Below are 25,055 nucleotides of genomic sequence, written 5' to 3'. Positions count from 1 at the left end.
CCGGTCGGGGTGCGGTCATGAGTGGCCACCCTGCCCGCGGTCTGTGGAGTGGTCGCATTCTGACATGGCATATAAACTGCCTGGAGATGCTGGCCATGCTTCGTGCACTAAGACACTTCCTCCCAGACCTAAGAGGTCACCATGAGGAAACTGTATACCTTGAAGTGGAAACTTTTCACTTCTTGGTGCGGAGACCGCCAGCTCGACCCAGTTAACTGCCCGGTTGGTACAGTGCTGGAGTTCTTGTAGGCCCGTTTCTCTGCAGGGTTGACCCACTCCACCCTGAAGGTCTACTTGGCGACTATTGCGGCCTACCACGCCCCTCTTGGTGGCCAGTCAGTGAAGGGCGTTCCCGAAGCGTCCTCCGACGCAGCGTCTCGTTCCCTCGAGGAACCATGGTTACATATGTAACCTGAAACGTTTTGTGCCAAGGTTGCTCTGTCTACCATGAGTTGCTAACAGCTGTCATTTAGGGGAAGGGCAGCTGGTACTCTTTGCTCTTATAATAGAATCTACTCACTAGTTCTAGATGACCAGCAGAAGTCTGGGGTCACATGTGGGTTGCCAGTGTGAGAGGTGAAGCTGATTATGGGTTAGGAACTATTTATGTCTGGTGAGACACAAAAGCATGCCGTTTTGTGTTTGACTAGATAACAACTTTGATTACAGGAAAAAGAATGTAGCCTGCTTTAAAAACTGTGAAATTATTTGGGATTTTGATTCATTAATGACTGCAAAATGTTTTCCTAATTTTCCTAATTTTCCTTTAGTTTAAACTTTAGTTTAATATTTTTATTTCAGCTTTGTTTCAAAGAACAAACATGTTTGTAATAATTTGAGAAGGTTATTATGGTTATTCTGTTAACCATATTAACATTCTAAGTTGTTTTTTTAATTATGTAGCATTATTGCAGCATTGTTTTGAATGTTCTACAGAAGGCTATTTCAAGGAAATGGTCTTGGAGCCTATTAAATGTGAATGTATTTATAGGCAGCAGTCAGTGGATGGATGAGAGAAAAAACATCCCAAATATTTTCATGTAATGTGACTTGGAATTTTATTTTATTTTTTGATTGAAAACAAATGTGCAAAAATAGCCAGTCTGTGGTATGAAGAAGGTGGAGAATGAATAGATCCCAGATTGACGGGAAGCTCTGACTTCCTGTCTTTGGGTGCAGGGCGGGATAATTGCAATGCAGAGACAGCGGGAGATAGAGGCTAAGGGTACTGTGGTCTTGTAATAGATATACGCCAAGTAAGGAAAGGTTAGAGAATACAAAAATGTCTCGGTGACCTATCATCTCAGATAAGTCTTGAGGAGAGCCAGTTATCTGTATTAACTCAAAACATGAATGTCATGTGGTGTGTTAAAGGCAGTGAGTGGATTTATGGCTGAACAATGCCGTCACCACAGCAAAATGCTTGAGTCCAGGATGTTTATTCACCTTCTGTTTAAGCACAGCTACTTAGATTTAAAGTATTCCCTGTTTATTTATTCGGTCCACTTGGATGAAACCAGAAATGTAACCAGTAAGAGTTCAGAGAGCAAGTGATCAACTTGCACTAAACAAAATTCTCCAGCTTCTGACATGGAACGGGAAAGCTGTGTGCGTGTCCATATGCATTTTCGTCAGATATCATATCATTTGAGTGCATGCCAGTGTTTCCTGCATACAACAATGAACAACGCAAGCTGTCATGCAAACAAATCACTCTTATTACCTGGTTCTTTTTAATGAGTCATTCAGAGGCACTATTGAGATCACAACTGACTCGCTCACTGAACCTCAAGTTATTTTTCAGTTACATAAATTGAAAATTAACCAGGAATTGTCTCTTTGTGTATTTAGGTCCATGAGACTTACACTAGTCACAACATGTAAGTAAAGATACATGTTCACAACAGGGTTTAATCGATTTTGTAATCGATTTTTTTTATTTGTTTAAAGGGGTCATATGACGTTGCTAAAAAACATTATGTTGTGTATTTGGTGTAATGCAATCTTTATGCACCAAGAGCTTGTAACACTCCAAAGAGAAAGGAAAAATTGAAATTGCATCATATGACCCCTTTAACATATGTTGTCCAAATGTAAGATTGAATCAACTTTAAATTAAACTTTGATGGGGTGATATGTTGGAAACATAATAAACCCAACATTTTTTATTTTTTAAACAATCAAGCAGAAATATTCTTACAAAACAGAGGTTATGGTACTACAAATTAAATCATTATATGAATCACAGCATCATTGAATTTATACTTAATATTACAAAATAAACTAGTTCATATAATTTAAATAGTTGAAAACTGACAGCTGAAAAAGTAATGTGGTTTCTAAAGGTTTCATTTTAGTAATAAAATACTAGTAAGTAAAAATTTAGTAATTTTATTATATTATATTAAAAAAAAATTTCTGAAGCCCTGTTGTCTACACAAAAATATAGTGATGCTCTGAGGACTGCATTTGTCTTTGATTTGTAAATATGTAAACCTCTACTAAATCTTTTTCCTGTTTTGATTTCTCTCTGTCTCTTTCCTATCCAGTGCGGGCACAGCTGAGCATGGTCCACTGCTGAGTTAAGCTGTGGTGCACACACTGCAGAGAGGAGAGCAAGAGTGTTTCAACTGATCCTGTCTTCACACTTGTTTTGCACAAGGCTGGCCTCCAAACATGTCTGCAGAAGTGGAAACCAGCACACCCCCGGTCGAGCAGGCACCTTTTAAGACACCCTCCAAAAAAGAAAAGAAGAAGGGTATGTGACAGGACAGGGGTCTTCACTTTGCACAGTGTCTTGCTTTGTATTTATACAGGCCAGACCTTGGGTTCGAATGGTTCAAATGCAAATGGTTCAAATACTTTTAGATCAGCTTTGCCAATCATTTGCCAAAAGGGCTGAAAAAATTTTTTTTTTTTTCCATTTTATTTAATTAGTGGTTTCTCAGTGAAACCTCTCCATTATAAGAGGATATGTAGTGTATTGTTTTAAGAAAGTACAAAAACTTATTAGACGTCTTTGCTGACCTACTTGTATCTACTAGCACATCAAAAATAATTGCAAATTGCAAAAAGCTCATTCTGATTCTGATTCTGATTCATTCTGATTCTGATTCTGATCATTAGTGGTAAAGTGACTGTCCCGCTGAGATTTACTGTGAGTCTCTTGCTGTGTGTAATATGAGTGTGAGCTGCTCCCAGCATCCACGTCCCCAGAGCACCTACAAAAACCATGCTTCATCCACAACAAACATGTAATGAACCTATTCTGAGGAAAAACTAAGCCCTCATAAGAGTTTTGAAACCTGAAAATACTTCCATTGTACTTGCCACCTCCCTAGATGAAAAGGCAGCTTGTTTGGAGAGCTGGTTAAGAAAACCATTTTGAGATTATATCCATGATTTATAGTTCAGTATGGAATCCAAAGGATTTGCCATAATGTTCTCTGGCTGTACAGTTGGAAACAGATAAAAATTGATTTAACAGTTATGTAACCTAAATTCATCAGTTTATTAAAAAATGTCAGCTTTCTTTGGAAGGTTTCAGTCATAATTTTTTGTTGTGCAATGTTAAGCATGGATGTGCTTTTTATTAGTTTCATAGGATATTGCTTTAAGCTTTCTGACTTTTTAATATATTTTGAGATCCTCATCTACAGATGTGCAGGTTTAACCCATTTATCTGTATGCATATATTACCTTCACCCTTTTTCTTCTAATCTTCTTTAGACTATAGAGCACATTTAGAAACATTGTGCTTGTTTGCAGCCTAATTGCAATGGTAAAGTTGCAAAAACTGGTAGTACAAAATTCAAGCACCATGTTTTCTGTATTCTCATAACATTAGCATATTTTCAGCAAATTTTGGATATTAGATCAGACATTTCCCTATTTAAACCTGATCTGAATCACTTTTTGGGTACTTAAATGCAAAGCTGATGCAGTAGTAGCATGATGATTATGCTATTATGTTTATGATCTAGTGATTACAGTTGACAAATGAAGGTCTTTCTGGTAAAATAAGGCCCTAGTTCCTCTCAAGAGGTCTGTTTGAGTTTAACAAGTTCCTTGACATGTCGTGTAGCGCAGTGCAAAGTTGGCGAACAGCCACCTGCAGAAACCTAAAATCCTCCGTCCAGAGCTCCAAGGGCCTCTTTGCCCCAATATTTCTCTGGATTTATTTTTCTAAGCTGGAACCTGGTGCACAGTGGTATTGTTTGTCTTGCCTAGCTCATTCATACCAACAGAACACACAAGTGATGGATTCCATTACAGTCCTGTTGCTGTTTCCACAATATCTTCCAGCTGCGACTGCAAGACACTCTCCAACATGACTATTTATGAGCCTTTTCCACAGGCATGAAAACAAGCTGAATGATTCCCACAGTCTCACGCTGAGGAGCCAGCAGTGATTGGGTGATGAGGTGCATCTGGGGTTGAAGGTCTTTCATAGTCATGCTTTGGACATAGAAACAAAAATATATTGATGCTACAACACGTTTGATCTTTCAGCCACATCATTATTGCGATTCATGTACAGGCCTATTTTTCTTTCATATCTTTACCTTTTTTGTAGATGTATATGTTTTTGGCCTTTAAGTCAACTCTTTGATTTAGACTGGCACACAAATGGCATAGCTTTCCTTCATGATCAGGCTCATTTGTGAGCAATAGGCCATTTTTCAGTATGTTTGTGATTTCTCTGCCCACCTCATCTCATGAGTTCTTTACCAGACAGACAAAAAAACAATCTTTAATAAACCCTTAATAATATAGCTAATATAGGTATAGGTATAGGTTATAGATAACCCTATAAATAATATGTGTTGGAGCTTGGACTGATCGCTCCTTAATGATGTTATAAATAACCTTTTTAATGATAGTTTATTTTCATAAATATTAGTATATAGTATTAGTATAGTAGTATAATTAGTATTAGCTGAAAACATTAATAAGTGACAGTTGACATGAATAAATAAACAGAAAATAGAAACAGAAAATAGATCTTATGAAGGTTCCAGTGAAATATCTTCACAATCTTCTGTGATGCCTTTAAGTCCATTGTTATGTGTGCATTTTGGTGTAACTGAGTGGCAGTTTCTCTCTGCAGATGATGAGGTTGTGGGATGTGATGCCTCTGAAATACACAACTGAGTTTAGAGTTACAATGTGTCTCATCCATTTGTTTATGTAAAAACAATTGTTTATGAAGGCCAAAAGTAGCAAAAAATGGACAGTATGTGAGCCCTTCACAATGTTAAAAGGAAAAAGTCATGGAATAGCGTTAATGTTTTTGTGACTGGGTATGTTTGTGCATAAACCCAAGTAATAATCTAACAATATGGATCATAAATTCAATATTTCTGTTACTTACTTAGAGAGAAGTATCCTCAACTGAATAGAGCTGCTCACACGTGCATATCCTAAAAAGAGGAAAAGACACGATTGGTAGGAAACCCAAAAGTTGAAAGTTAAAATTTATCGAAAGTTTAAGAAAGAAATCATTTACCTGTTGAGAGTGTGTTGACAGTCTGTGTAGTTGGATAGCTGAGCTCCAGAAAATCAGTAATGAAGTGCTTTGACACTTAAAGATTTGGAAAAACAAAAAGGTGGCAATAAAGAACCGTAAACTCTTACACATACAATCATTTCAATGTAAAAGTGTTCTTCAGGATGATATGGTTCTAAATAGAACTGTTACTACATGTAAAAGACATTTAAAGAACTATCTTTTTTTAGTGTCTACTTAAGGCAAGCACTCATATTTTATGGGTATTATGTGTTCACGTTGGGTAGGGGGTTGTAGAGCAGAAACCTCAAGCCTGTAGAGTCCCTGCATGGGATGAATGTCAATGCTATCCCTCAGCTTGGCCACTGAAGGCATGAGGTCTGGGTCTCTGCCAGGCTGTTCTCTCTCAGTCTGTTTTTGTTTCTCTGTGTCTGGCTCACTCTCTCTTTCTCCACCTCTGCCATCTCAGCAGCTCCACTGGCCAAAAGGGGACATCGCCACATAGTCAGCTGATTGGTTTTGAACTGAGACAGGGCAGACAGATAAAATAAATGGCAAAAAGTCCAGAGAATCAAAAGGCAAGTAGAGTTAGAGGATAGTGAAAGACCCAATGAAGAGCTCACTGAGAAGAGGTGAGTTGCTTCCAAGGAAGAGGGACTGATATGAACTCGCAAACTAGCAATTAATGTGGCACATATCTAAAACAACACAATTTCAGGGCTAGAATGTGGCCAGACTGATATATTAAAACATGCATTGGGAGTAACCCCATAAAACGCCATGATCAGCATATCAGCGGCTTTCTGATGCATTTTTGAGTTCATTTTAATCAGCCTCCTTCAGATCTTTTTGTGCCATTGAGCAATCGCACATATTTTGATGAGCGTCTGGCTAACTTGCTGACATTTCCAGTGATTGAGTAACATTCAGACTGAGATTCGGAGCTGCTAGAGATAACTCTGTCTCTCAGACAGCTGGTACCATCAGTTCCTTCCGAATGGCATCAATCAGTCCCAGCGACACCCGCAATTATGTCACTGAATCGTTTCTCATTCCACTAAGAATAGAGGATTTCATAAAGGATTCTGCACTGCACAATTCCTGCCCATTTTAGAATGCTTTTGTTTTGAATGACAGCTGCATTTGTGATGAGCCGCATTTGCCAGCTGTAAACTGTAATCAGTTAATTACATGGAGCAGTATTTTAAAAAGGTTAAATGACAGGGGCTAGTCCTGCACTACAGAAAGGACACTTAATTAGTGGTTTCATGTATGAGTGAAGAATCTGCTTTTTTCTAGCTATTTTCAAAAGGATAAACCTATTCAAGACATCTACATGTTTTTTTCCAGTCTTCAGTATCACATGCACCTTCAGAAATCATTCTAATATGCTGATTTGGTGCTGAAGAAACATCTCTTCTTATTATTATTATTATTATAGAAAACAGCTGTGCTGCTAAATATTTTTTGGAAACCATGATACGTTTATTTTTCCTGGATTCTGGACAATGAACAGAAAGTTCAAAAGAACAGCATTTATTGTCACTTTAGATCAATTTAATGCATCCTTGCTTTTGAATGGTAGTTATATTTGTACATTTATTAAAGGTGCCATAGAATGGAAAACCGTATTTACCTTGGCATAGTTGAATAATAACAGTTCTGTATATGGAAATGACATACCGTGAGCCTCAAACACCATTGTGTCCTCCTTCTTATGTAAATCGCCTGCATGCAAAAGACCACTGAAAAATAGGCGAATCAGAAAATAACACCGACTGTGACATTACAGTCGGGATCACTAATAGTTACGCCCCCAACATTTGCATATACCCGCCCATGTTCTATGCCAGCCACCAGCCGAACCTGCACAGCCGAATCATCAAAAGTTCTGCAGGTATTATGAAGAAACAAGCGAGGATAATAGCAAAAATAGCAGATCATGGAAATAAATGTTATGTTCCAGGCTGTGCAGGGGATGTGATGTGCAGGGATGGGTTGGTGTCTGTATTCAGAAAGGCACGGAAAACAAATAAGGAGCGTTCTAATAAAATAACGCGAGCCACTAAAGTGACATGGTTAGCTGCTTGCTAGCGGTAGCCTGTTACATTACAGTACATAAGATTTCACTTACCACATAAACAGAGTAAGGAGAGATGACTGAGGATGATGGTGAATGATTTACAGATCCTGAGCACCACTGACAAGCATCTGATCTTGTAAAATGTGTGGTAAGTACTGCCGCTGTAGTTTACACAGCACGTGCGATCGCAAATCTCGAAAGTGAAAGTAAAAATCAATCATGCATTCGAAAGCAGTTTCAAAGCCCCGCATATTAATAGCGGCTCCCTGATGCCCGCATTTTATTTACAGTATAATTAACCAACGATATAACTGCGAGACAGTATTGAAATATGTATTTGCCCTGTGTTTCCTTCCTGCTGTGTGAGCTACTGAAATGAGCTGCACTGTGAAACAGCCAATCAGAGCAGAGCTCAACATTATTATTCATGACCCTCTCAAATAAGGTAAAAACAGACCATTTCATTCTAGGGACAAATCCTAGGGTTGTAAATGGACATGTAAAACCATTTCTGGAGATTTTTTGCCCTTACCTAAGCCACATACCTTCTGTGTAGATATCAGAGTACAATTTAAAATATTGTATCAATGCATTCTATGGCACCTTTAAAACATTTCATTTCTTAAAACAGGACCTGAAAAAAAGATAATTGTGATTATTTACTTTATTAACATTTAGTTTAATTATATTTTTAAAAGCAAAAGCAAAATCCATCCAAGTACTTTCTAGGGTATTCATATCTCTGGTTGGGAATTAACATAAGTACAGTATATAAGTCTAAATATCTGTTGTTTCTTCTCTCCAGAAGCATTTGATGTCATTTATAGTGTATACTGTATGTTCATGGTGATCTGGTGAACTGTTTTACTAAGCTATTTATTCATAAATCATTAACTTCTTTCTCCTTTAATACATGGCAACACACACTGTACTAATGATTGAATATTTCTAATTCTCACAATATTACATTTTATGTTTTAGATTAACATCTCTCTCTTTATCTCCTCTTCTCAGCTGCAGCAAGCCCAGAGAAAACAGATGAGTTCCTCTTAGCCAGGTTCAAAGGTAATGGAGTTCGCTACAAAGCCAAGTTGATTGGTGTAGATGATGTGCCTGAAGCAAGAGGAGACAAAATGAGCCAAGACTCCATGATAAAACTAAAGGTCAGTGAAAGGTCAAGCATGTTTACTTTTTAGTACACATCTTAAGCGACTTCCATTAGCTTAAACTAATGACAGAGACACAGGACAAGATGGATTTATTTGTGGAAAACTTTCACATTGCATCTTGTTTTAAAGGGGTGATTGATTGCGATTTCACTTTTTTAAGGTTAGTTAGTGTGTAATGTTGCTGTTTGAGCATAAACAATATCTGCAAAGTTACGAAGCTGAAAGTTCAATGCAAATGGAGATATCGTCTTTTAAAATTCTGGCAGTTTAATGCCTACAAAAACGGCTGGTAGGGACTACAACGAGTTACATCCCGGGTTTGTGACGTCACAAACCTAGATAAACCCCGCCCTCGGGAAAAGGCAGCAAAGGGGGCGAGGCCATGCTGCGCTGCTTTAGAGAAGAGGAAGAGAAAACTAGGGGTGCACGTAAAAATCTATTCATATATGAATCGCGATTCTGTCTTCTAACGATTAATGGATTCACAAGTTTCAAAATCAATGTTCTAAAGCAACGGTTCTTAATACTGTTCCTCGTGTTCCCCTGCTCTGCACACGCTCTGCATCTCTCTCTCTCTCTCTCTCTCTCTCTCATTCAGCTCGGCTCCAACAATGAACTGTTCCAATTATACACTTATTTTCACATAGCTATGAGAAGCGTGCAGTTGCTGTACTGTATTAAAGCTTTAATCAGGATAAAACCGTATATTAAAAGCTAACATAAGCAGTAGCATTTACAAATAACAGCATATCTAAAAGTATGAGACAACAACAAACAAAAAACATAGGCATACCATTAAAAGCTGTGGTTTAGCCAATCACAACACACTGGGCTAGCTAACCAATCAGAGCCCATCGCCTATTTCTGAGGGCAGGGCTTCATAAAAACAGGAAAAGATCAGCCTGTTTCTCAGAGAAGAGACAGAGCGGTGTGGAATAAAGGTAAATTATATGAAAAATAATGCGTTTTTTTTTTTAAACGAAGCATTAACACATGTTAGACTGCACCCCATAAACACAATCAAGCCTAGAAAAAAACCAGTGAACCACCCCTTTAAAGCTTTATAGAAAATAGTGCCTCAGTACCACCAGAGAGAAAACTGTGGAAAGGAAACATACCCTAAGATTCTTAGATTTGAGAAGAAAGAGCCATCTGAAGGAACCATGTTTCTGCAGAAAGAGAATAATTGAGTCACCAAAACTTTTTCCAGTATTTTTGACATAAATATTACTGCGTAAAGTCATTTTTATGGCCTTTGTTGTTTGTTTAGCTTTTTAAGATATTTTAAGAGACAGAAAAATCCCATTTGTTTCCTACACAATTTATTTAGTAATCCAAATGGTTTGATGCATCCAGGATCAAGAAGTCAAAATATTGTTTTGTTTTGTTTTTTATTCTCAGCAAACATTGATTTGTCTTTTCTCTCTGTGATCACAGGGCAAGGCGGTGGCAGCTCGCTCTCAGGGCAAACACAAGCAGAGAGTCTGGGTGAACATTTCTCTCTCAGGAATCACTGTTACTGATGAGAAAACAGGGGTGAATTTCTTTCACTCACTCTTTCATTTATACTGACTAGTATAAACTGTTTAACTGAAATATCATTCGGTACTCCATATAAAGTAATCATTGTGATTTTGTTTTGACTTCTCCAGGCAGCAATACTGGAGCATGCAGTAAATAAGATCTCCTTCATCGCTCGGGATGTCACTGACAGCAGAGCGTTTGGCTATGTGTGCGGTGCGGAGGGCCAGCACCAGTTCTTTGCCATTAAAACTGCACAGCAGGTCCAGTGAGATTTTATTGAGCAAAGCTCTTTCCTCCCTCACACACTCATGCCTTAGGCACACATAGACAAACTTGTTCTCTCTTTTTTGTAGCTCTTTTATAAAAAAATTAAAAAAAACATTCCCTCACTCAAAAACATTCACCCATAAACCTGCAGGAAACATGCCTTTTAACATGCTGTTTGTGTTTTCACTCAGGCAGAGCCTCTTGTCATTGACCTGAAGGATCTTTTCCAGTTAATCTTCAATATGAAGAAAAAAGAAGTTGAGGGCTCAAAGAAGGTGCGGGAGCCCTTGAAATTATTTTTAGATGATTCTAGGATATATGAGATGATGAGAAACGTTTACACACATACAATGCAACAGGTTTTATACACTACTGTTCAAAATGTTGGGGTCAGGAGGACTTTAAAAAAAAAATTAATACTTTTATTAAGCAAGGATGCATTAAATTGGTCAAAAGTTACAGTAAAGACATCTATAATGTTAAAGATTTCTATTTAGTTTGCATGATAGGACTAGGTGTTATGATCCCAATATTCAGCACCATTTAGACACACCATAGAACATTTTCTCCTTCGCTGTGAGCAGAACAATTGTTACGCTCTGATTTTGGTTCAGCAAGAATCCAGGATCATGGCCTAATCCATGTCTGTGGTTGTTGCCTCGATACCCAATAATCAGTCGTTAATTTACAATTGCTTTATGTGTGACTGGGAAACAATAAGAAAAAGGACTAGTATGGTAGTCCTTAAATGCTGTTCTTTTGAACTTTCTATTCATCAAAGAAAATGATTCATCATTTATAATAATGAGAAATGTTTCTCAAGCAGAATATCCGCATATCAGAATGATTTCTGAAGGATCACGTGACACTGAAGACTGGAGTAATGGCTGCTGAAAATTCAGCTCTGTCATCTCAGGAATAAATTACATTTTAAAATATGTGACCCTGGACCACAAAACCAGTCATAAGGGTCAATTTTCCGAAATTGAGATTTATAAAGCTGAATAAATAAGCTCTCCGGTGATGTATGGTTTGTTATGATAGGACAATATTTGTCCGAGATACAACTATTTGAAAATCTGGAATCTGAGGGTGCAAAAAAAATCAAAATATTGAGAAAATCGCCTTTAAAATTGTCCAAATGAAGTTCTTAGCAATGCATATTACTAATCAAAAATTAAGTTTTGATATATTTACAGTAGGAAATTTACAAAATATCTTCATGGAACATGATCTTTACTTATTGTCCTAATGATTTTTGGCATAAAAGAAAAATCAATCATTTTGACTCATACAATGTATTTTTGGCTATTGCTACAAATATACCCCAGCGACTTAAGACTGGTGTTGTGGTCCAGGGTCACATATATTAACATAGAAAACAGATATTTTAAATTGTTATAATATCTCACATTAATACTGTTTCTACTGTATTTTGATACAGTACAGTAAATAAATGCAGCTTTGATGAGCATAAGAAACATCTTTCAGAAACATTAAAACATTTTACTAACCTCAAACTTTTGAAAGGTAGTGTATATCTTGTGTATACAAACTGAATTATAGTGTATAATGTATTTAATCACAAACTGAATTACTCAAACATTTTTGAAGACTTTATGTAAATTTATAACACATTAGCACATATCTAAACTTCATTATCTCACAGACATAACAGGAAGACTGCAAACATTCCCATCTAGAGTGACTTTCTGTTCAGCTGTGCTTCAGTGTATTGTTTTGTGACTTCTTTCACTCCAAACCAACATTTTGGTCAACATCAAACCAAACAATAATTTTTGCCAGTGCAACGTGTATCTAAATTTCCATCAATCTTACCTCAACAGAATGGCAGTGACGGCTCACACAATGACAGAAAAGTGAGTATGACCTATTGTGGTATGGTTTACATTCTCCAAATGGTCCTGTTCCTTGCAAAAGAACAGTGAAAGACTTTTGTTAGTTGCCTCCAACCTGAAGGCTTCCAGATGCCAGCAGAGTTAGCAGTAGAGTTGTGTCTCTCTGGCCCAGATCCTAAAGCCCCCTGCTGGGTTGTCTTCATGTTGCTGTTCACCATTTGCACACAGCACCTAAACTAGTCTCCTCAGGGGGTTAAAGCTAATGAAGTTAGCAGACAGGAAATAACTGAGACGCATCACATAGCAGCATCTCTGGCCATTCTCCCTCCACTCCTTTCACTCACAGTCTTTGGAAAAAAACACAATTCTCCTCATTCTCTTCACTGCTCATTTCCTCCCATTCATCTGCCCACATTATGAATAGCTCTTCTCTTAGGTGTTTTGGTTACTCTGACTCTGTTTGGCTTCCGTAATGGTCTGAATCTTGTTTTTCCTTTTGCAACTCTGTGTTGCAGGGAGTTGAACAGCTGGACTTGTTTGGAGACATGTCGACCCCACCTGACTTAAACTCTCCCTCGGTAAGACTGTTGGGCAAGAATGAGTCACACATACACATTCAGGCTTTTTTACTCCAATTTTGCTTATTAATGGTTTGTATTGACAGTGACACTCTGCTTTATTAATACAAAAAGATACACTAACATTATTAGTGTTATTTCCACGGAAATCGTTAATACATCAGCTCATTTACCAGACCAAAGCAACATTATCCAAATGAGACATGACACTGTTTCAAAGAGACTAGTGGCATTCAGACAAGTCTCATATCCTGCTATAGTCCTTGTTTAGTCTCTGGTGCTTGATTGACCTCAAATGAAGAAAATGCCGTCATGGGGAGTAGAAGGCCTGGGTTCAGGCCAACGAAAATATCAAGCACGAAAAACTCAACAAGGATCAGTTGTTTGAAGACACTGCTCTTTAGAAGAGCTTTAAAGCCATATGAGGCTGTTTTTTCTTCAAAATTATGAATTCTTAGCCCCTTGAAAGTGTTAAATAGGTTACATGTAAAATATATGAGGTACAACAAAATGAATGAATCTTCCCATAGCCTGTCATCTTCTGCTTGGCGTTTACATTCATGGTGAACTTTTTATAAGTGGTGTTGATGCAGAGTTTGTTTTATTCTTCTAACACTGCAATGACTGTGAGAGAATAAGTTCAGGTAATGTGTGCATATACTAAGTTTATACATCCATTTTTAGTCATCCATTATTCAACCTGTGTTTTTTGTCAAAAGCATGGTATATTGGGGAAAAAACACATAAGTAAGGTTGCCGACTTCAGTAGAGGAGGATAAGGGACAAAAGTATTTAAATTTCATCATTTACAATAAAAGAAATAAAGCTAGTAGTAGCTGCCCTCCCTTTTATCCTTGATTCTTCCCTTATTGTCAAATGTAGCATCTATGTAGCATTTCCAGTATTAGTGCTCTTAATTCACAACTCTGTTTTACATCCATCTTTAGCAATTTGTTTTCTACTTTACTCTGTAATTTTTAATATTAGCACTTGTATATCCCTTACCATTCAAAAGTTTGGGGTCAGTAAGATTTTTCCTTTTAATACTTTTGTTTGGCAATTAAATTGGTCAAAACTGACAGTGAATACATTTCTAATCTTACAAAAGATTTCTATTTTAAATCAATTCTGTTTTTTTTTTTACTTTCTATTCGTCAAAGAATCCTGAAAGAATAAATATATCACAGATTCCACAAAAATATTAAGCAACACAACCGTTTTCAACATTAATAATAAGAAGAAATGTTTCTTGAGCACCAGATCAGCATATTGGAATGATTTCTGAAGGATCATGTGACACTGAAGACTGAAATAATGACTGCTGAAAATACAGCTTTGCCATCACAGGAACAAAATACATTTTAAAAACATATTGTAATAATATTTCACAATATTACTGTATTTGTGATCAGATAAATGCAGCATTGCTGAGATTTTCTTTCCCTCCTAAAAGCTTAGCAAACTTTTGAACGGTTGTGTAAAACTGATTCAAATGGGGGAAAAAATATTGTTCTTAACTGTGAGGGTGTAATATGCTAAAAATTAAGGACAAACTGCATCCTGTGTGGATTTAAAATGAAACTCAATTATTAAAGACAGAACAATTCTGTATCATACAGGATGGTTGGCAGCCGTACACTTATGTCATGAATACCCATCTTGTTTGCATTTCTGATTGATTGAACTACACAGCATCTACCTAAACAAGTTGTTTATTGTACTTCATGCATGACTTCATCTGTGCACCACACAAAAATACATTCATGTATTGTTGACTTTGTCTTATTTATTGTCTTTCCTTATCCCCCAAATTGTCTTTCAGGAGTCTGAGGACATCCTATTGATGGATCTATCCACTGAGATAGACAGCAATCAGAACTGCGTTAAAGGAAACCCCTTCACCTCATCTTCTGTCCCCAGAGCCCCGTCCAGCCTCTCGCCTGAGAACCCCTTCTCTTCTCAACTCAACTTCTTCCCCACCCCTATCCATGACCCGTTCAGTGATGACCCATTTTCCAAAAGCGACGACCAATCAATCAGGGACGATTCTGCCCTAGTCAACCACAGCCCTAATAACTTGTTCAATGGTGGCCCTAAGAATGGTGACTCTGACTACTTAGGCCAGCAGTTTGACCAGCTCTCCAACAGGACAGTCATCCATGCTCTCAGTAATGGCCACTGGCCTTTAGATGGCAGAGCTGCAGAAGCCACTAGCTGGACTCAGAATACTGTCACAGTTCAAGAGCAGAATGGACATGGGAAAGTGATTCCTAATCCGTTTGTGGGAGGTTCGGAGAAGATGCAGCCAGTGCAGAATGGAGTGAATCATGAGAATGGAGGCATAGAGCCACCTGTTAATCAAACCAAGGATTCAGTCATTATAAGTCCTCCACCACTCAACATGAAAGCCGGGAGGGGCAGGAAGAGTGTAAAGGTGAGGTTGCAGTGATGGCGCTGTATTATTTCATGTTTTTTAATTTGATAATTAAAAGGCCTCTTGCACATTCTACTTTACTTCTTAAAGCTTTCTTTTTTCTAAACTTGCATGTCACTTTAAGCTCTCCAAACTTCTATCTGATCTGGTAATGTTTTTTGCCCCAGTTTTCAATGCTTCATTGAGTTGTACTCATAAGGTAAGGATTGGTTTGCTAATGCTTCTCTCTCTCTCTCTCTCTCTCTCTCTCTATATATATATATATATATATAGGGATGCACCAAAATGAAAATTCTGAAAAGCGGTACATGAGTGGAGCATTCACATGGGCCGTGAGCAATGGAACGCACATTCATAGAGCGGAATATTGAGCGGAGCGTCACACCGCCGTGCAGTGACGATGGCTAGAGGAAGAGTGAACCTGCGCACTGAACACTGCTGGGCGGTGCATTCTTCAAAAGAATAGCATTTATTTCAAACAAAAATATTTTGTAACATTACAAATGTCTTTACTGTTACATTTGATCAATTTAATGCATCCTTGCTAAATACAAGTATTCATTTAATCTAACTGACCCTGACCTTTAAACTGTAGTATTTTATAAGGTTCTCTTCTGGTGGTAAAAATGTTAACATATTTCTTCACATTACAATTTATTACAATATGCTTGTTTAATCCCGGATAGTGTTGTCAAAAGACCCGGTATTTCTTTCACTGGTATCGGTACCGAATACTGAAATTTTGGTACCGTGACAACACTAATCCCGGGTCTGTTTTTTTTTTTTTTTTTTTCACTTTTATTTAACCAGGTTGGCCCCATGATGGGCTGAATCTTTTATAATTATTTTTTATATCTTTTATAGTCCACTTCCAATGAAAAACTCGGGACGGATCCATTTGTTTCACCAAGCCAATCGGAATCACCACCTCCTCAACCTGAGAACTGCCCTGTCAACTCTGTCAGTCTGTTCAGCCGGAGCCCTTCCTCCACTGACACACTCACAGCTCTTGGTAAGACATATGAGACAAATAAATAAATATCTTGACATTTGTGAGCTTCCAAAAAGTGCTTTTTCAAAATGTCAGCGATTCTTGTTCAAATGAAAGCTTGAGCCTAGATTGAGTGTTGTTCTGCTCATATATTCCTGTTGCTCAAACAGTAGGGCACGGCACTAGCAATGCCAAAGGTCATGGGTTTGATTCTCAGGGAATGCATGAACTGATCAAATGTTGAATGCAGTGTAAGTCACTGAAAGCTGACATCAGGGTCCAAAATGAATACCTAGCAAGTGCCAAACACATGGAAAAATAGATATTGGTGAACAAATAAAACATTACATGATTTATAAGCAATGTGCATGATTCAAATAGACTAAAGTACAGTAGTATAATATTCACAAAAGGAAGGCTGATATGGTGATTACCACTCATTAGCGGAACACTGAATAAGTGCATTTTGGAATATTTCATCTTCTTTTTATCAACACTATATTTTCTTTTAAGAAGGGTTGTCTCTACAAGCTCCACCTGCAGTCTCCACTCCTGGAGCAGCTCTGTGGAATCAGCCGCTCTCCTCCATCTTCCCCAGCACCACCAGTGTCTCTCAGCCCTTCACTCAAGCACCTGTCTTCTCCACTTCTCCTGCTCCTGCCTGGGGAAACATTCCTGGAGGTTTGGGAACTTCAAACCCTACCCAACAGCTTCCATCATGGACCACCACCCCAGTCTCCAATGGAACCAATGGATCCTGGAGCCCTCATTCAACCCTGGGGAACCCCTTTCAGACCAGCGTATTTCCACCCAGCCTTTTGCCCGATGGACAGCAGAGCTCCAGTCCCCCTCCACTGGTTCCACCTCGGGCAGTAGCTACCAAAGAAGCTCCAAAGGTGGACAGTAATGCTTTTGTTGACCTGGATCCTCTAGGAGAAAAGGAGAAGAGAGATATAAAGGACATGTTTAAGGATTTCCAGATGGCTAAGCCACCAAGTGTGCCAGCAAGGAAAGGTGAGCAGATATGGATCTATTTGTAATTAAAATCTCAGCTGTTTTAACAATTACATGAGAATGCCATAAAATGCGTCTCTGCATCTGATGTCAGTTTGAGTTGCTCATAACATGCATTTTGGGAATGCGACATACACCACAATCACTTTATTTCACATTTGCATAATTTTCAACATTTTTCAGTTCAAAAAGTTTTCAGCATTTCACCAGATTTGTAACGAGAAGCATTCATCAACCTGATTTCACCTAAACAGAGGTCTCCCTGCAGAAAAAGCTTGAGTGTTTAAAGGTGGGGTAAGCGATTTTTCAAAAATGCGTTAGAAAACTGATTCGGGCTGACTTCCATAGTATTTTGTCGCGCCGCGCCACTCGCGTCCGGTATAGACATGGTGTAACATTGGTTTTGTTTTGTTTTACAGAACTATTCGTTGCCTGGTTTGCGTACGTATGCGTGGGGCGGAGCTATCAAAATGGGGCGAGACCCTTTTGGGGTATAGGGCGTGTTTGTTTTGGTGATTTCAAATGTCAACATTGGCTACCAGAAATCATTTACCCTACCTTTAACACTAGAATAATAGATTTAGGGTTTAACATTTGAAAGTGAATCATTTAATTTGTAACTATAAGTAATTTTAGTAAATATGATTGCGCAATTGCATTATTACAATAGAAATGTATATTTCCGTCTTTATTTTTAATAATTAGAGTTATTCAAAATGATTGTTAATAATGACATTTATTCAAAAGGATTTTTAATAATTTTGAGTTAAAAATAAAAATTATGAACACAATAATTTTATAATTATTATTATTATATACAAAATGATTGGGATCCTAAAAACACCAGTGTGATTGTGATATGGAGTGCAATGCTGTCAAAACTAAAAAGATGACAAAAATAACCAGTGTTGTTTTTGTGTCATTGAGATACTATTATAATTTTTATTAATAGTTTGAATTTTTATATTTCTGTTTTTGTTCTTTTCAATTTTAGTTAAAGTTTGAGTAATTTTGTTGTTTGTCATTTTCGTTCGTTTTTTAAAAGTCTAGTTTTTATTAACTTTTTTTTATTATTTTAGTACATCAAGTTAAACTAAATGAAAATGAGAAATGTTGCCTTGGTGACTAGCTGAATTAAAATAGGTTTAATTTTTTTAAATGTTTGATTTCAGTTAACTTTTATTTCAAGTAACATGGTTTTGTATGGATTTAGTCTTAGCTAACTATAATAACCCTGCCATTAACCAACATCAGAGAACCATGAGCATGCAAATGTGTTGTTAAATTATTGAAGTATTAATGTGAAGACTTAGAGGGTACTTCAAGTAATTGTTTTATGTCAAGGGGGTTTGGCTGACAAAAAGTTTGGGAATCCGTAGGTTATATTTTTGGTAACATCTTGAGATAACATACAAAAAAATCATTTTTGTCACTGCAGAGCCACTGAAGATTGGAGTTCAGAACCCATTCGACAACTCCTTTGGAAAAAATCTGTTTGGCACATCTGTACCTGCAACTGTACGTATGTATATGTGCATTATTTTAAGAGATTATGAAACCTTTTATCAAACAATAACATTATTTTAAGTTTATTTTTCTGAGCGGCTCAATAATATGTTTCTTCTTCTTCTTTAATATTTATGTTTCTGTTTTCTTTTGACCTTTACAGACTGCTCCTCCCATAAAGACAGTGGGCTTAGATCCTTTCAGAGACCCATTTGGAAACTCATTTGCATGATAGCTGGCAACCTTGACGACTCCATAGGTTCCAAGTCAAACAAAAATCACCGAACAAGAAATTATGCAAAAAACAATTCCATCCCAGGTGTTTCAGCTTTATAATGGTGTGGTTGAGCTAATGGATACACGACCACAACCGCTTTTCACAGAGCACCATTTTTATGTATCTTTCCCACTAAAGTGCATCCTGTTCAAGAGCAGGTCTCTTAGCTCTGATGTCACAGCCAAATGAAGTGTGTGCAACCCTCCTAGTTTTATAAACCATGATCATGGACAGGCTAAAAATAAACCATCATCCAGTGCTGGTCTGCTGTTAAAACATGATTAAACCAAACAAACATGAATTTGAGTGCGTTGTGTCTCTAAATGACAACATGATGAGGGTGGTTTTGTTTTCTGTACTAAAAGCACTCAAAAGCAATTTTGTCATTTTCGCACCAGTAGACAAGTTATTGCTGTCTTGTCTGATGACTTTTTCTTCATTGCAGTATTATTTTGACATTATATGTTTACTTTTCCACATTTATGAAAAGCTTTAGGGCATGACTGGTCACTAATTTTGAGAAACATTTTTATGAACTGGTATATAAACTGAATACGATTACAGATTTAAAAAAAAAAATATTAAATGTCCAAACACAAAACGACATGATGGACAGCAGGGAGAAAGTGTATATAATATCTATAGGGATGCTCTGATATGATAACTGTGCAATCAACATCTGCTGATCTGCTCTGTACTGATCAGATCACATGATACATACTGTTCTGGCCTGTTCATTATAAAGAGCAACTGACTCTAATCAACCTGTTTTTGAACTGAATCCCTTGCAAGATGTTATTTTCTTTGATCTGTATTCAGTGTTCTGTTATTTGTGAGGTGGTGAGTTTGCGACATTCACTAATATATACAGTATGTACTGTCATCATGTCAAAAGTTCTCTGTTTTTGTTTTGATTTGACATTGTATTTAATGAATAATCTTTAATTGCGACTACTGGCATGTTGTCAGTGGTACTGCAACTATAAACAGTCAAAAATAATATCTATCCATAGAATTTGAGGATGATGCCTGTAGGCAATATTATTTAAGTACATTGTTTTGCGTGTAACATAATGATCCAGAAAATTTCAGGTAATATTTGATAAAACATTGATGTGTCTGACTGATCAATGATATGTTACTACACTGCTCTTTATTTTTAATGGTTTCCGCCTGACAAATTAAGTGGGAAAAACATGATATTGCAAGGCTTAAAAGTGCAGCAAGACATGCATTCATCTCTGAATTAATGGTTTAGCAAAAAAAAAAAAAAAAGTGTACTATATTGCCTGTACTGGATTCTAAAGCCTTGTCCGAATGAATTATGTGAATTGTATGTGTGTACATTTATAAATATCTGCTCTGTTATGCACTATGCCATCTCTACCTTGGATGCTATAGAACATATGTGTGTGTTTTTTATGTAGTCGCTGCAATAAACTGGAATTTTAGTTAGTGGAATAGATTCAGAATTGTCCTATTTATCTTTTGCAAAGTTTGTATTCAAATCTGTATAAGACCAGTTAGGTCTACTTCACAATAAAGTGATGGCTGGCTGAATGATTTGAGTCTCACATGTCAAGTTCTGGTAGTACAATGGTTTATAATCTCTGAATGGGATCAGCAGATAACTGAATTAATTTTTCTTTAATGAAAAACGTGCTGAATGAAGTACACTTCAAACGTTTGAAGCAACTTACACTGGCTATGTTCAGAATGGAATGCTAGCATACGGTTTACTACCTACATAAGCATAACTGCAAGGATTGTTTTTCTAACTAGTATGCTACAAGTCAAGTCATTGCTATCACTTAAAAAAAAAAATATTTATTTCAAAGCAGCTATAATGATTGGTGGGGAAAATGAGACGAAGGTTTGCAGTCAAAAAGATGATGTTAAAATGTGTGGTTAATATGACTGCTTGGTCATTCAGCACACTGAAAATGTAATGTCAAGTCAAGCACTTTTTTTTCTTTTTTACATAATTCGTATTGCATACATACTACAAACTGAGGTAAGAGTATTATGTTAGAATGCTATTGCTACTCCAAACAACCATTTAAGATAACGCAGGTATGATTAACGTTATCTCTTGAAACAAAAATACCACTTAGTATATCATTCGCGTAATATCTTTAACGCTGCTCTTTCCTTTAACTGTTCTTTATAAAATTGAAGAAAAAAAACTATAAAAAAAAAGTAAATTGCAGTTTTAAATTCATAGTATTGCATGTTAACGACGTGCCTTCAGGCAGAGTGTTGCTCCACGTGTGTACTATCAGTCGCAGCTGATTTTCTGAAGCTGTTGGGTAATGTAGTTTTTTGCGAGAGAAAAGAGGCGAAGAGAGTAACAGTAAAACTACAAAGACCCACAATGCCATTCGCTGAATGAGTAGAGGTCTGGAGTGGCGTGGTTATCAGACCGGCCGGTACGCAGGGAAAGTTGCTGCAGGGGAGCCATACCATACGACCGGCTGAAACGGCATTTTACCACTTTATATCGCGGCAATCACATTGACAGGGTTACACGGTGATTTGAACTAAAGTAAGGCTTGTTGCTTTTATGTTGTCAATACACATTTTCTGCTTTGTCGCTCGTAATTGTGGCATCTTCATTTCTGTCAGCAGCCAATGGGAAATCAGTGTGGACACACCACACTCGGGCATGCGGGAATCAGAGGCGTTTGTCGAGTATAAGTGTCCAATATAAAAGCATTTTTTTTACAATTCAGAGATACCCCTTTTATATTTTTAATCTCGACTACTGTTGGTGTTCATAATTCACTCAGTGAGAAAAATACATGAGCCCACGGGTTAGAAATACTTTAATTAGTCAGTACTGTCGATAATATCATTCAAAACTTAGCTTAGCAGCCACGCGAAACATGGCCTTCACCAGACCGATGAAATCAGTCAGTCTTGACCACATGACACAATTGTAATCTATATACAGTCTATGATCATAGGGTTTGTCCTGCTGTGACTGAGTGCAACTCCATCTCAGTCACGTGACACCTCATCCTTATATAGACGTGTATGTATGACATGCAAGCTTATACATGACTTGATCTTACCACAGTTACTTGACCAGGATGCGAAGAGCAAGAATTAGTATTAAGCCCAATGTCAGGCCAGGAGGTCGAAGTGTGGCGCCTGCTGCAGAGGACAAGAGCTCCCAAGGGTCCACAGCTGTTGGTGACACCCAGCAAACGCTGTCACCTTCTCCACAGTCTCAGCTGGAAGTCAAAGAGTCTGCTGTGGGGACAGGAGATGGAAATGTGCCCGGCTCTCCATCAGAGAAAGCATCACTGATCATGTAAGCAAACATGTACAGCACCCCCAGAATTTACAATAAGTTTTTCCCCTTGGAACCATATTTTTGGGAGACATTGGTTTTAGAAATCATCTTTTTATATTGAAGTTTTTTTTTTTAAATAGTATATTTTTCATGTATATTTTGGGGTGAATTGGCAAAATGGTATTTGCCTCCTACAAGGAAAAGTGTAAACATCAAATTGAACATTTATGATCGTACATACACTACCATTCAAACGTTTGTGGAAATTAATACTTTTATTTTGAATCTTGAAATTCTTTAAAAAAAAATTATACTTTTATCCAGCGAAGATGCATTAAATTGATCAGAATTGACAGTAAAGACATTTACGATCTTGCAAACAAAATGTTGCCTTGGCAACCAACTAAAATGAAGTAAGTTAAAGTTCTAAAATTACTAAAAACCAAACTGAAATTAAAAATAAATGAAAGCTAAATAAAAAAAAAAACCCAGAAACTAAGAACTTAAATTAAAATCTGAAATATAAAAATAAAAGCTAATTCAAAATATGAATAAATACTATAAAAGCTAGTTTTAGCCAAGAACATGAATGTAAATATTCAATTAAATTCTGTGTTTTTAATACTTTACATGACTGCCTAAACTAAATTAAAAGTTAGTTATATGGCTGCTACAGTGACGTGGTCAAACCTCAGATTCAGAAGCTTCTCAAATCAAGTTTTTATTTATTTATTTTTTGACAGTAATGATGGAGCGCCATCTAGCGTCAGCACACCTGCAACTACAGTACTTCAGAGGAGGAGTAGATTCTCTGCCACACCAAACCTAGGCAGACCCAAAGTCCGTTCTGCTCCTCCTCCATCCAGTGGAAAGACTGTTTCTCTTCCATCAGAGACATCCAAGACATCATCCCCTTTCCAGGCAGCCAAGTCTTTCCCTCAGTCCCCCATCCCAGTTGCTATCAGCAGAGACGATTCACAAAACTCTACATTCTCAGATGTCACTACAGCAGCCAACTACCCTCCATCTTCACCATGTCTTCCATCAACATCTGGCTGTCCAAAATCTCCATTATCAACAGTGTCTCAACAAAAGCCTTGCCAAACTCCCCAAAAAATCCCAAATGAGGATTTTGGGCCTCAAGGAGTCACTCCAGTTTCATGCACACTCTCACCATATGTGAAACTGTCACGTGTTGATGGACCAGACTCTCCCCTCAGGACCAAAATTTCTTCAGACAAGCAGCGGGTCTTGAGGGCCCTCAAACTGAAAGAACTGATGAAGCTGGAGAGGAAGAAAGAAGGAATGGTGAAGTCAATATTAAGTCATTTAAAAATGTTTTTAAGCTTTTCACAATAGTTGTTAGAAAATATGAAATCTATCAAAAACATGGAGAAGCAAAGTCAAAATTTTAAATTCATATATGTAAACTTTCTTTGTTTTTGGCAACTCAAAGGAGAAGAAGAGTAGACAACCTAAATGTGAGCATGGCTTTGAGCCAGATCGTGACAAAATGACCTTAGCTGACTTCATTTATTACCTGCCTGAGTCAAACCCTATGAAGTAAGTGCTAACTATGAAGTAAGTTAACTAAATTAGTTCATGCTTACTAATGTCGTTAACTAATGTTTACAAATGTAACCTTATTGTAAAGTGTTACCATATTATCACATATCCTATGATTTTTTACATCTCCAAAGGTCCTCCCTTTCCACAGAGGAGACTCAAACACAGACCACTGCTCCACCAACTCCCACGTAAGTGAAATAAAACCTGTAGTATTATTATTTATACACACATGTCCCATTCACTGAATAGCTGTTTGTACTTGGGGTTAATCATTTTCATATTTCTGAGTACGTACACTGTTTTTGACAATTAGTGTAACATTAACTTGACATTCAGGACTGCAATTTTTCCTGCAGTAAAGAACAATATTTGGTTTGATTTGCATGTTGTTTAGAGTCATGTCTTTCAAGATAATGGCATTGTTTTTGTGTCTCAGGGTGCAGAAAAATATGGCAGAAGTAGGCGAGGAGGATGATGATGATGCTGATGAGGAACTGCTTGTTCCCAAAGTCAAGGTGGCAGAAGATGGCTCACTGATTTTAGATGAAGAAAGGTATGGTGGCCTGAATGAATCTAATAACCTAATAAGGGAAACTTTCACTTCAGCATTACTCTCAGATGTATTGATTGATTTATTGATTTATTTAGTTTAGTTATTCAGCTAATTAGTTAGTTAGTTTGTTGAAAGTGAAATTGCTTGCTTTCATTTCCCCTACTGCTTCTCAGATGTGCTTCCAAACCTTAACCTTATTAATTAACTATTAGTCCAGCCAAACCTTATTAATTGATGCACTTTCATCTTACACCAATTTTAATTAGAATGTTAGTAATTGTTGTTTTTGTCATTTTTATATATATTTTTTAATATATCTATATAGTTTTTATTAAGTTTTAGTTATTATAGTACTTAAAATTAAAACTTAAAATGAAAAATGTTGACTTGGAAACTAACTGAAATCTATTTTATTTAATTAATA

At 37.1% G+C, this 25,055-nt stretch overlaps 2 protein-coding genes across 6 annotated transcripts in view; both read left to right on the top strand.

Annotated features, from left to right (window-relative positions):
* The window catches only part of LOC107660265 (disabled homolog 2-like), a 31,944-nt gene extending 11,176 nt beyond the window's left edge, over window positions 1–20,768 (top strand). For 2 of the 5 annotated variants that reach the window (XM_016449539.1, XM_016449538.1), the window contains exons 2-14: window positions 1,852–1,880; window positions 2,550–2,758; window positions 8,607–8,755; window positions 10,199–10,297; window positions 10,414–10,545; window positions 10,744–10,827; window positions 12,400–12,432; window positions 12,927–12,989; window positions 14,812–15,423; window positions 16,288–16,435; window positions 16,928–17,428; window positions 18,867–18,946; window positions 19,098–20,768. In XM_016449539.1, the coding sequence (XP_016305025.1) occupies window positions 2,677–2,758; window positions 8,607–8,755; window positions 10,199–10,297; window positions 10,414–10,545; window positions 10,744–10,827; window positions 12,400–12,432; window positions 12,927–12,989; window positions 14,812–15,423; window positions 16,288–16,435; window positions 16,928–17,428; window positions 18,867–18,946; window positions 19,098–19,166 (2,052 nt within the window). In that variant the 5' untranslated portion in view covers window positions 1,852–1,880; window positions 2,550–2,676 and the 3' untranslated portion in view covers window positions 19,167–20,768. The remainder of the gene's footprint in view (window positions 1–1,851; window positions 1,881–2,549; window positions 2,759–8,606; window positions 8,756–10,198; window positions 10,298–10,413; window positions 10,546–10,743; window positions 10,828–12,399; window positions 12,433–12,926; window positions 12,990–14,811; window positions 15,424–16,287; window positions 16,436–16,927; window positions 17,429–18,866; window positions 18,947–19,097) is intronic. The other 3 variants (XM_016449537.1, XM_016449536.1, XM_016449540.1) reach the window with 2 other exon arrangements.
* Window positions 20,769–21,483: 715 nt separating this feature from the next.
* Window positions 21,484–25,055, top strand: part of bdp1 (BDP1 general transcription factor IIIB subunit) — a 17,921-nt gene continuing 14,349 nt past the window's right edge. The window contains exons 1-6 of the mRNA XM_016449534.1: window positions 21,484–21,756; window positions 22,291–22,527; window positions 23,253–23,817; window positions 23,966–24,072; window positions 24,210–24,266; window positions 24,515–24,631. Coding sequence (XP_016305020.1) covers window positions 22,304–22,527; window positions 23,253–23,817; window positions 23,966–24,072; window positions 24,210–24,266; window positions 24,515–24,631 — 1,070 coding nt within the window. The 5' untranslated portion in view covers window positions 21,484–21,756; window positions 22,291–22,303. The remainder of the gene's footprint in view (window positions 21,757–22,290; window positions 22,528–23,252; window positions 23,818–23,965; window positions 24,073–24,209; window positions 24,267–24,514; window positions 24,632–25,055) is intronic.

This window comes from Sinocyclocheilus anshuiensis, unplaced genomic scaffold, assembly GCF_001515605.1.
Source record: "Sinocyclocheilus anshuiensis isolate Anshui unplaced genomic scaffold, SAMN03320099.WGS_v1.1 scaffold1615, whole genome shotgun sequence".
NCBI classification, from domain to species: Eukaryota; Metazoa; Chordata; class Actinopteri; order Cypriniformes; family Cyprinidae; genus Sinocyclocheilus; species Sinocyclocheilus anshuiensis.
Note: the sequence above shows the minus strand (reverse complement) of the source record. Positions and strands in the feature narration are given on the sequence as shown.